Source organism: Clarias gariepinus, chromosome 4 (assembly GCF_024256425.1).
Source record: "Clarias gariepinus isolate MV-2021 ecotype Netherlands chromosome 4, CGAR_prim_01v2, whole genome shotgun sequence".
NCBI classification, from domain to species: Eukaryota; Metazoa; Chordata; class Actinopteri; order Siluriformes; family Clariidae; genus Clarias; species Clarias gariepinus.
In genome coordinates this window covers 9,496,043-9,513,699 of record NC_071103.1, presented here as the reverse complement: position 1 = coordinate 9,513,699, position 17,657 = coordinate 9,496,043, and the positions used below count along the sequence as shown (strand labels likewise).

Here is a 17,657-nt window from a genome sequence, read left to right as displayed (position 1 = left end):
CCAAACGAAGCGAGTTTACTTTTAGTTTTGTGTTTTTTTAATTTTTTTTTTATTAAAGACATAACACCATGGAAAAGCAATTTCCCTCTGGGATTAATAAAGTTCTTTGATTCTTGAAAATACGTTACGCTAAATTTTCACCTCAAGAACTCACCTCAAGGAACGGATCAAATTCATATGAACAGACCACGGTTATACTCCCGCTCCAATCATGGAATTAGCTCACGTGTATCGTACAAATAAACACTGCAGTGCACCAGATAACATATTTACAATAATATTATTCTTAAATTATTCTCTAATTATAACTATTTTCAGTGTGTAAGTGAATGTATAAAATGTCATAAGTCCGGTATACCGTATGTGTGTGTGCGCGCACGTGTGGGGGTGCGGGAGAAATGATTTAGCCTCACCAGTGTCAATGAATCAGTCCGGAAGCATGATGATGAAGCTGTCCTGATATTACAAAATCCTCAACAGAACGCAGTGTGAGTTCACAGTCCAATACAGTGGAAAACAACTTAATAAAATGTAGGTAATAACAGAGCAGGGCAATACAAATCGAATCGGCTCCTAGGTATCATAATAAAATCGTATCAGTTGGTTCCTCGTGATTTCCATCTCCAATTTAATGGATTTCCTACCAAACCTGGTCAACGCTGGAGCGATTCGCCAAATCACTTGTCTGTGACGTTGTTTTTCTTTAAGAATGACAAACCAAATGTAATTCCTGTGTAACCAGCAGATGGTAAAGGAATGTCAAATTTAATTAGCTCTTGATTCAGAGATAAGTAAATGAGTATTTAAACCATGAATATAGGATAGAGAAAATATGGATTGAACCAAGGTTGTAAAAAAAAAAATCCTCTCTCCCTCTCTCTCTGTCACCCTGTCTGTAGTACCTGAGTATGGTGAGGTCATGCGAAGGCTACAATGAGATCATCTTTCCTCACTGTGCTTGTGACTCACGCCGCAAGGGTCACGTCATCACAGCCATTAGCATCCGACACTTCAAACTGCACGCCTGCACTGAAGAGGGCACTCTGGAGGTGAGAGCGAGCAAGTACTAGTGCGGGCGGAATTTCTGCATATAATTTGTTAATTTACATTAATGGTAATAAATAAGTATTTGCCCGTAATGCTCTTTTTTTTTTTTTTACAGAAAAAAGTATTAAATAGAAAAGTTGAAGATAAATTAAGATTTTTAGGCACAATAGATGCACACACTGCACATAGAACCTAATGTTTCACTAATAATTACTAATAAAAAGGCATAATGTACAGTAAGCACCTATATCGGAACAGTCTGACCCGATCCAGTCCGAGCTCAATGTATTTTTAACGGGAACAAGAGCGGCGGTGCAAACCTTTCGATAATCCATTCAGTAGTTAAGTATTAACCATGTAAACACTTGATCCGATTGTTTCTTTTCTTCTCGGAAGAGAGAATTTTGCTTTTATTCCTGTTCAGGAAACTCCATAAGAACAAACAACCATAGATAGATAGATAGATCAATCGATTGGTGGATAGATCGATCAATCGATCGATCGATCTCAAAGAAAATTGTGTATTCAAAAAAAAAGAGGATAAGTAGTGCTAGAGGGGGACCATCTAAACAAGAATCCCAATTATATCCTCGGGCCCGTGAAAAGGTGGTAAAGCAGTGTGTAGTGGCCCCCGAGTGACGCAGCAGTAACAAAACTCAAATCCTGGGTGATGCTGTCGCCTCCCGCAGCCGGGATCCTAGAGAGCTGATTGGCCGAGGAGGGAAGGCACTCTGAGCTCAAGCATGCTGAAGGAGTCGGTAGCACTATTCTCAGAGTGTGTTACGCTGCTGGTCGGCCGGTGTCACATGGTTGGTAGTTGTAGTGGCCTTGATAAGGGAGTGCCCTATCGACAGGTAGGAATTGGCTATGAATAAATTAGAGAGAAAATCTGGAAAAATCCCAAGAAAAATACATGTTAAAAAAGGAGCGTATGGCTCTGTGAATAAAGGATTTCCTGAGTCTGTCAGTAGAGCAGCTCCGTGATGGAAGACTGCCACTGAACATTGGCCTCTTCTTTCATACATCTTCAAGCATCTAACTAATCAGAGATAAGACTGATTACGTCTAATTAATCATAAAGCAGAAGGCTGATTTGTTGGAAAAAATGGGAAGCCTTACTTAACCTCAAAGTTGGAGAAAAAGGCATTATCTTATTTTTTAGATAAAACATTGTCCATGTAAGTGTCCATGCAAACAGTTATGATGGAATCTCCAAGCAGAATGTTTTCAACTGGATTGAAGGAATATTGTCAGCGTAAACGTAGCTGATGAATAAAAGATAATGTAGACAGAACAGAACTCTACAGCACATCTATACACACAGGTTCACTCCTCACCTCTGCTTATGCAAGTCCACTCTCGTGGAAACGTTTGTCTCGTCAGGTAGACTACAAAATTAACATTCAAAGCTCTTAGCAATCTCACCAACCACATACCTTACAGAAATTCTCCAGTCTTTTACACTCTCCTGCTGTGTCTGCTGTCTGTACCTATCTTCAGCCTCACCCCTGGAACTCGCTTCCCCTTCACCTTCGCTCACTGGACACCACTATCAAAATTAAAACGGCTCTTCTCCACTAAACTAGTCATTTTGAACTGCATTTAAGCATGTATTAATCAGTGTTTTATATATATATGTTATTTTTATTTTGTGACGTTGAGTATTATTATTATTCCGCACACCCTCCCCACCTCCAGAATCAGGTGATAGCGTTTGAATGGGCTGAGATGCAGAGGTGGGACACTGACGAGGAGGGAATGGCTTTCTGCTTCGAGTACGCACGAGGCGAGAAGAAGCCACGCTGGGTCAAAATCTTCACTCCATACGTATGTGTTACACAACCCGTCACTCCTCTCACACTCCCACCAACATGTGCTATATGTGCTCCCTTTTTAACATTAACCGCTTCTTTCATTCCCAGTTTAACTACATGCACGAGTGCTTCGAGCGGGTCTTCTGTGAGCTCAAATGGCGAAAAGAGGTACGTTGCGTTGCTTTCCACAGTTTTAGTGTTTCCGCTCATGTAGAGTGTGCATTAATTAGTGGTGCTGTGTTTTCAGGTCGAAGAGGAAGCGACGGACAAGGACAATAAGAACTGTAGTAAAGATGGTATGTGTAGTAAGGTAAGGCTCAGCCTGCCTTTGTTTTTCTCATCAAGTCGAACTCCAGATGTGTTTTTTCATGTCCAGCCCCATGTTTTGGTTACCATCTATCCATACATCCATCCGTCTAGGAACCTTTGTAGTCCTACTAGGGACAGTGGAGATCAGTGGTGGGTACCATTGTATTTATTCCCATTTTATGAATGTGTTAGGACCTCTGATGAACATTCACACATGCATTCACACACTACGGGCAATTTGGGAGCGCCAAGTAGCCTAATCTACATGTCTTTGGACATGTGGGACGGAACAGGTGTACTTTGAGGAAACCTACCAAACACAAAGGGAACATGCAAACTTGGACCCTGTCTCGGGAATCGAACTTGGACACTGGGGGTGCAAGGTGACATAAGCCAGGGGTTCTTACCTTTTTTTGCCCAGTGACCCATTAATTTTGAAGATCGTTTCTATTTTAAGCAATTTCTGCCTACAACCTATGTACAGGGCTTATTATTCAGAACTAATAGTCACTGTGATCCATTTTTGTTTCAGATCACAGACAATGGTTTTTAAATTATAAATTATATTTGTTCGCATTAAGCTTAGTGATTCCAGTGATAAAGTATAGAAAACAGTGGATCTCAAAGATATTTGTAAATAAAACTATAACTAGATTTTAAAACTGAATATTTTATAGAGTAACAAAATATAATCTATAATTGAGGTTAAATCCTGTTCTCCAACACAGTTTGTCCCAAATACAGACTAAGCAATCTAATGCTACAGCAACCTCAGGTGTCTGTTTACCTATCGAAGTGTCCCAAAAACCTCTCCAAGCAGGATTCCAGGTTTTTATGTATTTTTATTATAATTTTTTTTTTATCTAAACTGACAAGACACAAAAAATAATATATATATATATATATATATATATATATATATATATATATAATACTTTAAAAAGCTCCCAAAAATATGCCACATCCAATATCATAGTGTAACCCTTAGTGTAAAAATATGAATTACAGTAATTGTTATAAGTACTACTATAATCATAGATATTGCTGCAGTAATCAAGTCATATCTTTACTTAATAAATAATATTAATACTAATATTAATAATAATATAAAAAAGCGGTTGTGGACAGTAAATAATTCTGAATTTTTTCAACATCTTAAATGTAATACAACAATGCCCCCTTGTGGCTAAGTCATTGTATGCAGGTTTTTCCCCTCACCAGTTTCTTTTTTTAAACCTGCATGTCAATGATTAAAAGCCTAAACTAGACAGTGTCAAAGAGATTTTATGTCTTTTGTTGAGATCATTGGCTGCTTGTAATCTTATTGTTAAAATAAGTAGAACTGACGAGAATGACTCCACCACCACTTCTTTGTATATATTTAATATACGCTTAATATACACTTTATATATCCAGAGGTTTGTAAATACCGGATCATCGTAAGCATATACTGTATGGTTCTTTCCCAAATTGTTATCTTAAAGTTGTACGCAGGATGCATTGGTATGTTGTAGCCTAGAATTTTCTCGAGTAAAATTAAGTTTAAAAAAATTAATAGGCCCAGATCTATAGGTTCATCTGCCTGTTACACTATTATTACATACAAATTTCCAAACAAATAAACCAGACCAAAACCTAGTGACTCAGTGTAAGGATCTATCCAATGATGGAAACTCAAGCACTTTTCTAAGTCGCTCTGGATGAGAGCATCTTCCAAATGCCTGAATTTAAATAAACATTCAACCACTTCATTTAAGGATGGACACTTGGACAATCTGAATGGTTGGAACCTCTCCCATCTAGTGGCAAAGGCATAACCTTTTATAGCAGAATGGATGATCGATATTCTTTTTAAAGGTTTAAATTGATCAATCATAACCATGATCAATAAAACATTTAATCATATATACTACAACATTTAGTTATGAACAAAAGAAATGTGCACACTTATTACTTATACCATTTTCATTATTTATATTTACACATATACCAGGGGATTCATAAATCACTTTGTGTAAAAGCCCACTACTTCTGTCGCTCTGCTTACACATACTGTACAGTAGCTACACAAAAAAAAAGAAATTTGAATTGCCAGTGTAACCCGTAGATGAACTTATTTAATTTCGGAATTGCTCCAAATAGGTTCATGGTCACAGCAAGGTCGCGTTTCTGAAAGTTTTCCTTCGACAGCTTCCCTCCTGTTTTATTACCATCTACGATTTTTGCCATTGATCCATCCTTCCATTAATCCATCCGTGCATCTGTGGATCTGTTTGAGACTTTCCAGAAGATGAAACGATATTGATTTTTGATATTGATCCAAATAGGGTTAAGGTCACAGTAGGGTCAGATGTCCCAAAAGCTATATATAAATGGAGTGCATTTTAAACATATTTCCGGCATGAAAAATTAATAACGAGAGAGCCTGGACTTGTTTGTAGCAGTAGAATGCCTGTTACGTTTTAACTTATTTTTCACTTTTCACGTTTGTCAAATATGTTTCCCTACCAGGTAAGTATGAATAAAAAGCTAATTAGTCCGAGCAAGAAAGCTGCCTCAACTAATGCGCTGTGTGCCTTGTTACAATTTGTTTTCATTATATATTAATAGCATCTAACCATTTATGGATGAGATAGAATTCTTGTAAGCAGTCTTAATGCAGATGGCAGATTTATGGGAAACAATGGGAAACCTAACCTACTTCCGAAGTTGGAGAAATTTTTTTTTTTTTTTTTTTTTTTGTCAGATTAGATGCTCACAGCTTTGAAATTAGGTTGAGATCTCTAATCAGAATAATTTCACTTACTATTGTCCATCTAAATGGGAATGTAATGTATTACCTTGCACATCATGCGGTTTGGCGTATACAGCAAGCGTGTTATGATTATCTGTAAGGATTAAACGTTTTTATAAGGATACACCAATTTAATATCAAGTATTGGCATCATGAGTAAGATTTGCCTTAGTTAGTGGGTAAGATGTTGCATATTTTTCAATCCAGTCCTCTGATTTTTGTAATTAGATTCAGTGCAAGCTCTTAGTGTAAACTGACAAATTTCCTCTTTTCATACAATCATGTACTTTGTCTAGGATCTTTTTCCTCCTTTTGTCTTAAGTGCATTATCATCATCATCATCCTAATATCTTCATAATGTAGTGCTGTTGCTGTGATGTACTTACCTGCTGCTTGTTCATGGTTTTTATTATGCTTGTACAACAGAACAGGTTAAATAAGGACAAAATCTCATCCAGAGCAGGTTCCTGGGGGTTTTCTCGATCACATTGTTCCTGCTGGAATACTGCAACATGTACCATGCTGGTGTACACATCAGTTCGGGTTTTCCCCTTACAAGTGTTGTTTTTATTTTTTGCAGAATATCTTCCAGCTGTTGAGGCACAGAAGGGATGGAGGCACCTGAGACAGGAGATCGTCACTCCCTGAACAAAAATACTACACACAAATATATACACACAACACACACAAACACACACACAGACACACGAGACTTAAAACAGGAACATAATGGGTCCCATCCAATGCAGTCTGTCCACTAACATACACGCGTGCTCACACACACACTCACACACTTGGTGGACAACCAGAACTAAAGAACCCATTCTCGGACTCACAACACAATAGAAATAAGCAAACTAAAATACGAGACTTTTACTCACATTTCATCCATCCCATCAGCTCGTCATGGGGACTCAACTCATTTCAGTCGTTCTTGTTGGAGGACATTTCTGAGGGAACTGTTTGCTTGTGAAGGAGAAAGCGACGAGGCTTTACGTTAACACTCCAGGTAACTGGCTTTATTCTTTGTAAGGACACTACCTACAGTGAACCAGACACTGCCGGCCGCACCGGCTCTCAGCTCTCACTGTGATCGGTCCTGGTGACTCGTGCATGCGAAGGAGAGCCGTGCACGTTGGTCAGGTTCGCCGGCGTCTTGTGAAGATTTTAACCCCGAGTTACCAAGCAAAAGCAAAGGAACAGGAATGTCGGAAAAGAGGAGCGCACTTGCAGCCAGGAAGCCTCACTTGTAAACGTTCCTCCTGACACTAACACTCAGATGCGTGCATTCTGTGACGTGACGCGAGACGATTTCCTTAAAATGTATCAGCACAAAAGTTTGGGGGGAGAGGGGGAAGGAAAAAAACCACCGTGACATTATTCATGTGTGTAAATATCTTGAAACTCAGCCAATCACCCGAACAAGCAGAGCAGATAAGCAAGAACTTATCGAGTAGAAATTTGAGAAAGCAGACAAATAGTGTCACATTTATAAATGAATATATATATATGATAGTTTTATTTTTCCTTATTATCCCCATCCCCCCCCATCATGTTTAAACTTTCAGAACATTTTTGTTTCTTTTTATTTTTAATACATAGTTTGTTTTAAATTTTATCCACTAGGGTTAAGCTAACCTTTAACCTGAATACTTTGCAAAGTTTGAAAAAATAATTAGCAGTATTATGGAAGATTCTGATTTAGAGATTTGCCGGGGAATCGAAAGAATTTTTATGGATTTTTACCAGTCTGTCTTAAATCAGAATTGAGGTGCGTGTAAGTAAATTCCAGTAAGTCTTGGTCGTTGAAAACGTTTCTGCTCTGCACATCGACCGTGAAGGTTGTCACCTGGAACGAGAGTACAATTGGGCCCAAATTCCACAACCCTCGTTCTATACAAAAGTGCACAACTTTTTAAGATAACTCACTGAACTTTTCTTTCACAGATCTAGCTGTTCAGCTAACCAGAACTAGCCATACAACTGTTTTTGGGAAAGAAAAGATTAACATTTGTGCAAAAAATACACAGTAACTTTAAAAATTGCCAGCTCAGGTAACTTGGTGTGATTGCAGGTGCTTTATTGAGTCTCAGCTGAACTTGGGAACGCATTTTGTGACAAACATTACAGTTAGTGTGAAGAGTAGAGACATTTATAACAATCAAAACCTACAGTACTGTGATGTACTTATATGCACCTCAGTTTTGATACAAGATAAACTTTGTACTATTCCTTTAAATTAACCGTTTTGGGGTTTTTTATGCTAGTATGCAGTCCAGCAGGATGAATTGTAAGTAATTATTGAGCTATAAAACAGTTCTTATATGTACAGTACCAGTCAAAAGGACACGCCTAATTCAGTGTTTTTTGTTTAGTGATTTATCTTCTACATTCGAGGACAATACTATGAAACAAATGGATTTATGGTCAGCTGTTCTGGAAGAGTTCTTGCAAGAACAATATTTTCATGTGCAGTTACAAAAAACATCAAGTACAATGATGAAACTGGCTCTCTAAAGACCTTCCCGGGAAAGAAAGACTAAAACTTAGTATCCCCTTTTTGGGATCAATTTGCCACTTTGGGGTCCTTGAGCAACACCCTTAACTTATCCTGGCTGATGCTGTGCTCTGTCCCCAGCTTTCTTACCTGGGGAACAATTATTCCAACATGCTGTAAGTTACAGTACATGTGACAAATAACTATTTTAATCAGCCTCAGAAATCATCAATTAACAGCATCTCCTATTATGGAGCTGTTATTAAGGCTTTACAGAGCATAAGTAGCAGACACAAAACAATCAAGATCAAAGACACAAGATCTCAAAATTTCAAAGGAGATTATTGCATATTTTGGATGCGTTTAGCATTATTTTACAATGTAGAAAGAAATAACTATCCGGAAGCACCAGGGAAATCAAAGGTGTGTCCTAACTTTTGACTGGTATTGTGTATATAAACCCAGTTTTATACGTCTTTTAAGAAACGGGTAGCTGGAAGCCTGGAAAAATCTGTGTCAGGGTTGAACACGACCAGCAAGTACTGTATTCTAACATGCAAGCACAGGCCATGTGGCACTGGTTCAGCAGGAGGGTTGCTAGGCTTGCTTTATTCCAGTTCAAATATTCACAAAAGCTTTTTTTTTATGAGTAAATGTGTAGGCATGTCTGTTGCTTTTACTGTTGTGAGATGATTGTTTGACCATAACTGATTTTGTTAATTATCACCAAAAAAAAAAATCTGCTGTTCAAAAGATGTTTTGTATTTGGATGGAACCAGGATTTGGATCATCACTCTTGAATACATGTCAGGAAAGGGGTGAGAGTGCGCACACAGCAGATTATTTGTCTAAATGAATTAAGCATGTAGCTGACGATAAAGTTACAAGGGGTCATTGAGGTGGTCTTTTTAGTGAATAACTAAATAAATAAAAAAGCAATAGTTAACATTTATTAGATTGAGAGGTTACTTATTGGCGGCAGCTCAAATAAGAATGTTTTGCTCCAATGGCTCTGCTGTGCACTATTCTCCCTCATGTGCACACACAAACACAAATAGTTATGGGTTTGTGTCTGTACATGTTCTAGTATTCAAGAGTCAGTGAAGGAAATGGCTGACTATCTCCCGGTCTTATTAGAAACTGTTGAAATGCTTTTTCTGACAACGTATCGAAAGACGTTAGATCTTACATGCAGCTGTAATATTTCATGGCTGTATGGGATATTTGTGTGTGTGTGTGTTTAAAACATTTTATGTGAGTCTGACGTTCTGTTATGGTTTTGACATTCTTTTTTTTTTGTTTCAAACACCATGAATCCTATGAACAGAGAGATTATTTGTTCACCATTCAGGAAACATCTGCAAATATTGTATTTAAAGGGTAAAAAATGTTTTATTGTTAAATGAGTATTCTGGTTTGGCATTTTGTTGCTTTTTACCATTACTGCCCCCCCTTTATTTTAATGATTGCTTTTATTGGTTTGTTCTGGGGTCAGTTTTAAAAGTCAATCTCCTTTAGCGCAGGCGCATAAAAGCTTTTGTTGCACTTTTACTATTATTCATGTGATTTAATGCGTGACATGACATTTCAGTGCCCCTGTTGTTATTTTTCCTCTCTCATCATTTCAAGGTATTGGTTGTGCATGTTTACTTAATATATTTCCCGTTTTAAACATTGTGTTTTTCGCTGTATGTCAGCCGTGTTTGTTTTTCAACGCTTTGCTTAAACTCTATGCATGACAGAGCCAGTGTCCATATGTAAGCTAGTATTGAATTCCCAAAAAGTTTAATCCTTGTGTTTGTATGTATATTCATTATACCTACAGGTGGGTGACATATAAAAGCTAAACGTAAAAAGTCATGACGAACAGCGTTTTCCAGTTAGGAGTGTGATCTGTCGTCTTGACATAGTTTTTGCATGTGGTTTACATAATTTTCATACTCCCTAAATACACCTCCTGTGGATGTGGGTGGAGTTATCCTTAGAATGCACGTCCACCAGTAAAGGAGCATTTCAGTAAGAAGATTTGATTTTGGAAATATTTTCAGTAACTTCGCTCTCAAATAGAGCAAGGGGTTCAACAGAATCATGGTTTTTCCTTTTATATGTCGCCCATCTGTAAACCCATTTGTATCACCATAAGCCTAACTCTGCTCTGAAAGGTGTGGATCTGCCAGACGTTTGGATTTCACTGGTAGACAATTACAAAATCTATGAGCAGGGAAGCACTAGATACTTTAAAAAAAAAAACAAAGAAAAAAAACAGTGGGTCTCTAGGACTGTGGTCAAGAACCACTGGCGTAACTATTCTCTAAATAAATCATCACTGAGGGGCCCCTTTATACGTCAAAATTGTATGACATGTACTACCAGAATGCCAAGGGCCATAAACAAATCTTAATATTTTTTGAATTTGTGTCCACTTCTTGTTCAGGTTCTTCTCTTCAATCATCATCATCAGCACACACACACACACAAACACACACACACATATTGTTTGCATTTGCTGTGTTTGCCCTGGATGGATCACCTCATTAATTTATTGTAATAAGGTATCAAACGGAATTTCTCTACATACATTTCAGTAGCATTTGTTTTCAAACAAGGTGCATAGATATTGATAATAGCCACAGAGCCACCTGAAATGACAGAGGGGTATCGAAGGAAGTCGCGTGGAGCCACTTCGGCAAACGAATCAAAATGGATTGCGTTTTAAAAACGAGCCGATGAAATGAAATAACATGAAAATGTTTGTTGAAACTTGGTCATATAGCATTATAAATAAATTGTAACATATTCTTTTAAATAAATAAATTTAATGAGAAAATATTTGGGGTGTTCGCTTTTCTTTGACTTATATTTGATGAGTGTGTTTGGATAAGTAAAAAGATCTGAGGAATCCTAAAAAACTATCAACTCACCCATGCAGACCATAATTCCTTCTTAGAACTTGTTTTGCTTGGCATTAAGTCATTAAAATCAAACTTTAAGTTTTAAACTTATGTATGTGATGTCGTACTGTTACATGCATGGATATACAGAGCATAACCCATTTTATCCTAGCGTTTTAGGGCTTGTGTGCAAGTAAGCGTGTGTATTAAAAGGGGAGATACTGTATAAGCCGAAAGAGCTCTATCATGTATCACATCAGGGATTAAATGTAAGAAGGGAGGCGTCAACTCAGAAAAAAGCAATGTTGTAGCGACCAGCCTTATAAATAGTGAAGGGGATTAGTTACAGCAGTATTGCTTTCTTCAGTTCACATGTCACTGACCCTAACCTGGAGAATTGTATCAGGCTGTTAACAATTAACGAACAAATGGGACTTGAAATCCAAGAGTAGTTAATCAGAAGAGTAGATAATAAGGATAATAAGTTTGTCAGTGCATTTTGATTATTTGGTTCATTTTAAGAAGAAGACTGAGGTTCGAGGCTGCGAAACATTTATAGCGTTGAGATTGTAATGTAAAATAAGCACAGCTATTTTTCTTTTTATTTCTCTCTATCTAGATTAGATTAGATGGTAGATAAGATGTACATTATGTATGGACACTACCAGTCAAAAGTTTGGACACCACCTAATTCCATGTTTTTTTCTGATTTTTATTTCTTTCTACATTGTTAAACAATACAGAAGGCATCCAAAATATGCAATAATCGATCTCTACAGTTGATATTGAGATGTGTCTGCTACTTACAGTATGCTCTGTAAAACTTTCAGAATCTGATGTTTTGTTAATTGTTGATTTCTGATGCTGGTGACTTAAAATGAACTTCTCTGCAGCAGAGGTAAATTTTGGTCTTGCTTTCCTGGGTTGGTCTTCATGAGAGCCACTTTCATCATGGTGCTTGATGGGATTTGCAAATGCACCTGACACAACACTGTTCTTGCTAAATTAATCACTAAACAAAAAACAGGTGTGTCTAAACTTTTGATTGGCTCTGTATATGTACATTAAAATAGTTGCCAGGTGAAGTGAATGCCATTAATTATCGTGGCACTTGTCAATGGTTATGATATATTAGGCAGCAACCCTAGCACTCATTTCTCAGAGTTGATGTATTGGAAACAAAAAGCTCTGGGCACTTTGACGAATTGTGGTGGCTAAACAGATGGGTTACCGCATCTCCGAAACGCCATTTCATGCGGGGTGTTTTTGGTATGCAGTGGTTATTACTTTCCCAAAGTGGTCCAAGGCAGGACAACTGGGGAACTTGTGATAGGACCATACAGTAGATGGCCAAAATACACAGTGCATTATTGAAGCTTGTTGCGTATAGAACTGCATAGCTTTCTTCAGTTCACATGTCACTGACCATAACCTGGAGAATTGTATCAGGCTGTTAACAATTAATTAACAAATGGAACTAGTTAATCAGAAGAGTAGATAATAAGGATAATAAGTTTGTCAGTGCATTTTGATTATAAGGTTTACTTTAAGGAGTAGACTGAGGTTCTAGGCAGCATGATGTTTATAGTGTTGGGTTTGCAAACTTGAAAATAAGCACCGCTATTTTTTTTATTTCTCCATTTCTAGATTAGATTAGATAGATTAGGTAGCTAGATTAGTAGACACTACCCATCAAAGTTTTGGACACCTTATAAATAGTTATGATTTTTCTCTAAATTGTCATTGGTGTTACCGTTATCAGTATTACCAGGATACCAGTTATTCAATGTATTTTTTTAAAAAATGCATAAAGCTCTAATTGTTGGGGATTCATAAAGTGTAAGAAGTAAGTTATTGCTATTAAAGAAGTTCTAGATGTGAAAGAAGAAATACATTTCAGGAGATATTTATCACCCAAATTCCACCATTTCTTTAGAATGACCTGTTTAATAATGTTAGATATTTTTTTTAATCTTACATAATTACACAAGATTCAATTCCCTAAATACATTTACTTTATTCCTAGCTTTTTAAACCATTAAACCTAAGACTACCTCAACACAAACACTGCAGAGACGTTGTCTCGGACTATGTGGCGTCATTAGAAAGCGTCGGAGGATGTGTCGCACAAACATGACGCTCCTCTGCTGTCCTGGCTTGGCGCGTTGTGTTCTCGCGAGTGGCTTGTGAGCTTGTCCGCTGTTTAAGGTCGGTAAGTAATGCGCTAAAGCCTGTTCGGTGCTAATGCTTGGCTGGCGGGTTAATGTCGCGGAACGATAACTGTTTGTTACGGCGAGTGAAATAAGGACTCCGGGAAGGAGAAACAGAAGGAGGATGCTGCTGCTGCTGCAGTGGCGCATTAGAGGCTAAACAGGACCCAGGAGCAGGGAATAAAAACGCGGTTAGCAGATGCACATCGGCTAGCATTATGACGTTAGTGCCAGGAGTTTGTCTTCTAGTTTGACAGTTGTCAATATTATTATAGCTTATACTAACTGATTGCAGGGTGTGTGGGGAAGGTAGCTGTGCAGCTTCTTTTAAATCACGGTAAAGCTAAAGGCATGTCAAATTCAGATGCGCGGCTTTTAAACACTTAGCGGTAACAGAGCTGAAGGATAAAAACAAAGAGAAAGCAAGCCTCCAGCACAACCTCATTATATAATGTGTCTTATAGCTGTAGCTACAGTTTAAACACACAACACACACACACACACACACACACACACACACACACACTAGAGATATGAATCAGCAGTCACCAAGCGATGGGATTAAAAATCAGATAAAGATTGAGATTCTATAAGTATCACGATTTTATAAAAATCCTGATTCTATATTACCCTTATTTTGTTACAATTAAACCTTAAAAAAACGTTTATTGGTGAATTAAATGCAGCCAGTTACATTTAACATTAGTTTTCTCACTTAAAACACAACGTAGCATTTAAACAATAAAAACTAACTTCTAATACAAGAGTTTAACATTTAACTGAGCAGCATCCGCCATAATTATTATTTCTAATAATAATTGAAACTTAACAAATAATTCACTCCTACCACGCGGGATGAAAATAAGTAAAAAAAAGAAAATGCAACGTTTTACAGCGTCAAATGTCTTCAAGGTCTCAAAACCCAACTTGACAGCGAGCAGCCACCCAACCCACACAGCCAGGTTTTGAGACTGGTCTAAGGTTGTGTATTGTGTGGATTTGAGACTAATTCGCTCACAGCATTTGGAGAAAAAGGCTCACACACGATTTTTAATAATGTAAACAATGTGTTTCTGTTGCGCCACTCTGAGCCTTCCTGTACGGAATTGTTTATATCTGAGGCTGTCAGGCCAATCACCGATCATGGCAAATCTCACTGAAACAACAGCCAGTTCTGTCCACTGGCCAGTCAACCGGTTCATCTCTATTATACATGTAAAAATAGTTTTTACAGAAATTGATTTTGGAGTCTGTGTGGCGAAACGTGAATCACAAAAAAATTATAACGATTATCTCTAATTATATAACTAGAGATTGAGTTCTCATTAATAGTTATCTATTGCGATTCTTTGGTGTTACGAAACATGTTTGACACCAAAATCTAATTTTTTAAAATACATTTTACATCTATATATGATTGCATTTGAAGTAGTAAAATGTTTCCATTCCGCAATTCTATCCGGCAAACGTTGTGCTGTAAAATATCATGGACACTTTTGGACACCTGCACATTCACACAACTTACATATTTATATTACATTTCTTAGCTCATTGCACACAAGTCCCTTTAAATAAGACACTTTCATTCATATTTGCACACCCCCATGTCATTTTTTTATCTTTATTTTTACACAAAAATTTCAATATTATTTTATATTGTACAGAATCTTTTCTTTTCCATATTTGTATTTCTATCCTCGCTAAATTTATTTTTTATTAATATATATTTTATATATTTATTTCATATTGATAATCTTTTATTTTTAAAGTCACTGGCGCTCGTATAAGCATTTTACTGCATATTGTACTGTGTACGACTGTGTACAGTATGTGATAAATACAATTTTAGTTTGAATTTATTAATGCAACACAGCATCCTGTGTGGTAGGAGAAAATTATTTGGCAAGTTTGTTTAGCATTGTAACAATATCTGAATAAATTAAGCAAATTAAGATATTTATAAAACTGTGATATTAACGGAATTTCAATACAAATTAAATCAGCACATGGGTATCGTGATATCGTATCGGGAGGTCCCTGGCAAATCCTATCCCATAAACAGTATATAAAAATTGACACACTTGTACATTATAAAATACATAGCATCTCTTTGCATTTATGATTCTTGTCAACTGTTTAATTATGAGATGCTCCAAAGCCCTTATCTCAATTAAATCTAATTGCTTAAAATTAATTTGGTAAAAATGGCCTGTTTAAATTGTATCATAAATCAATTTCAAGACACAATTATACCCAAGTAAAATATTAATTTAGCTGCATTATTACTTCTAAGAGTTAAATTTAAGGCATGATAAACATGTTTATGATCTCAATATCAACCATATTGCAGAATTGTCCGTAAGATCAGTTAGTCCAGGACTAAAAGTTGAAGTTTAATCCAATGTAAAAACGCTTAATTTAAATTTGTAGACCAACACTGGTCAGTTCAATGTGTGTATGATTATGTACTGTATATGTAATACACACTGAATTGTTTTGCATCAATCTTAGGGATCTGATTTGCCTGCGAGTTGTAGTGCTGTTAATCCTGTATTTGTCTCGGACAGCCCTGACGCTGATCGGCACGACAGTCAAAATGCGAACGCGTCTTGTGTCTTGGTAGACAAATTTGACCCAGTTGCGCACTTAAACGTGTCTAAGAGTCACAAACATGGACATGTGGAACCAAATTTATTAAGAGATAATGCATGCATGTTCTGGCTTGGCTACATAAGCTGGGATTTCTTTATATCTGGACAGGGATCTGTGTTTCTAAAAAAAAAAAAAACACACACACACTGACAACACAGAAAACATTAAACTGCTCTGTGTTAAAATGAAGTAAAGTGTTGAAGATGACAGTACGAAGGTAGCAGTGTGTATGTTGTTTTGGTTGAATTTGGAGGAATGTCGTTGTGAGCCATGATAGGGGTCTTTGTTGAAGAAAATTGCTGTACTGTCCTGGGAAACATGACAAGCCTGATTTCTTAACTTAAATGTTTAAATAAATAAATATTTTTGCTTAAACATTTCTATAACCAGACTTTTCTTAGCAGGCAAATAGCTTTTGACATGCTATAGTAGTGTTATGAAGGGAAAAATAATGCTAAATGAACTGCAGCGGGGTGTGAAGTAAGCAAAGGTGTGTAATGTAAATAAAACTTTCAGTGGATGCAAAGGTGACAGTTTATCTCTGCTTTATGCAACCTGTGTTCTAAAGCATATAACAAATTATAGATTGTTATATCATATTTTAATAATAATGCAATCATAGTTGGTAAGGTGGAAGTATGTGGTGTGTGATGTACAGTGCGGTTGATGATATGTAATGTTTCAATACATGTTTGTATAAGTTGTACAAGTAGTATTATGTAAAATTCACATTTCTGTGATTTTTTTTGTTAGTTCTTTTCTTTTGCTTGCTCTGTCTTCTTTTCTTTTCTGTCTCAGACCCATTTCCACCTAGCTCTGGTGTTGTTAATTAGCTGATAAGCCAATGAGCAGAGTAAACACCAATATATGCAGAAGCAGGGCTGAGAAACATAAGCTTCAGTAAACCCTGTGCTGTCCAGACCATAAGTGAGTGAGTTAACACCGTTTCTGGCATGAGAAAAGCATCACTTCCCCCTGCCATGTCCCTCATAGTGGCCGTGTCTTCATCTTTTATGCATTGGAGAGAGTCGCAGGTGGCGGAGTTTTGTTTCAGGTTGGCTGCTCGCGATACCAAAGATGCTTTATTGGACGGATTTTGGTGACACTTGTGGAGACGCGAAATATGACTCCAACCAGACGGCACAAAAATCCAGCATGAAATTAAATAGATGGCATTCTGAAGTATTTATAAACTGTAGTATCACTTAGGGTTTTCTTCTCGTGCGCGAGGGGAGAACTGGCACAAGCGTTTTTTTTTCTTTCTTTTTTCTAAAAGCATGCATGTGACTGGGTTTCCCTCACATTCATATGCAAGCACTTCACTTCTCCATGGCTGTCTGGGAAAACTAAATTTGATGAGTCTTTCTGAAGATAGTTATAAAAAGCACACTTTGTTCCAGGTAAGCTGAAGGTAAACTTAATGGGATAATTATCATCTTTTTT

The 17,657-nt window shown here is 37.0% G+C and overlaps 1 protein-coding gene across 2 annotated transcripts in view; it reads left to right on the top strand.

Moving 5' to 3' along the window:
• snx27b (sorting nexin 27b) overlaps positions 1–10,873 on the top strand; it is a 28,886-nt gene extending 18,013 nt beyond the window's left edge. The window contains exons 9-13 of one of the 2 annotated variants that reach the window (XM_053494449.1): positions 900–1,049; positions 2,746–2,874; positions 2,970–3,029; positions 3,109–3,157; positions 6,545–10,873. In XM_053494449.1, the coding sequence (XP_053350424.1) occupies positions 900–1,049; positions 2,746–2,874; positions 2,970–3,029; positions 3,109–3,157; positions 6,545–6,612 (456 nt within the window). In that variant the 3' untranslated portion in view covers positions 6,613–10,873. Of the gene's footprint in view, positions 1–899; positions 1,050–2,745; positions 2,875–2,969; positions 3,030–3,108; positions 3,172–6,544 lie in introns of both variants that reach the window. The other variant, XM_053494450.1, reaches the window with a different exon arrangement.
• The last annotated feature ends 6,784 nt before the right edge of the window (positions 10,874–17,657 follow it).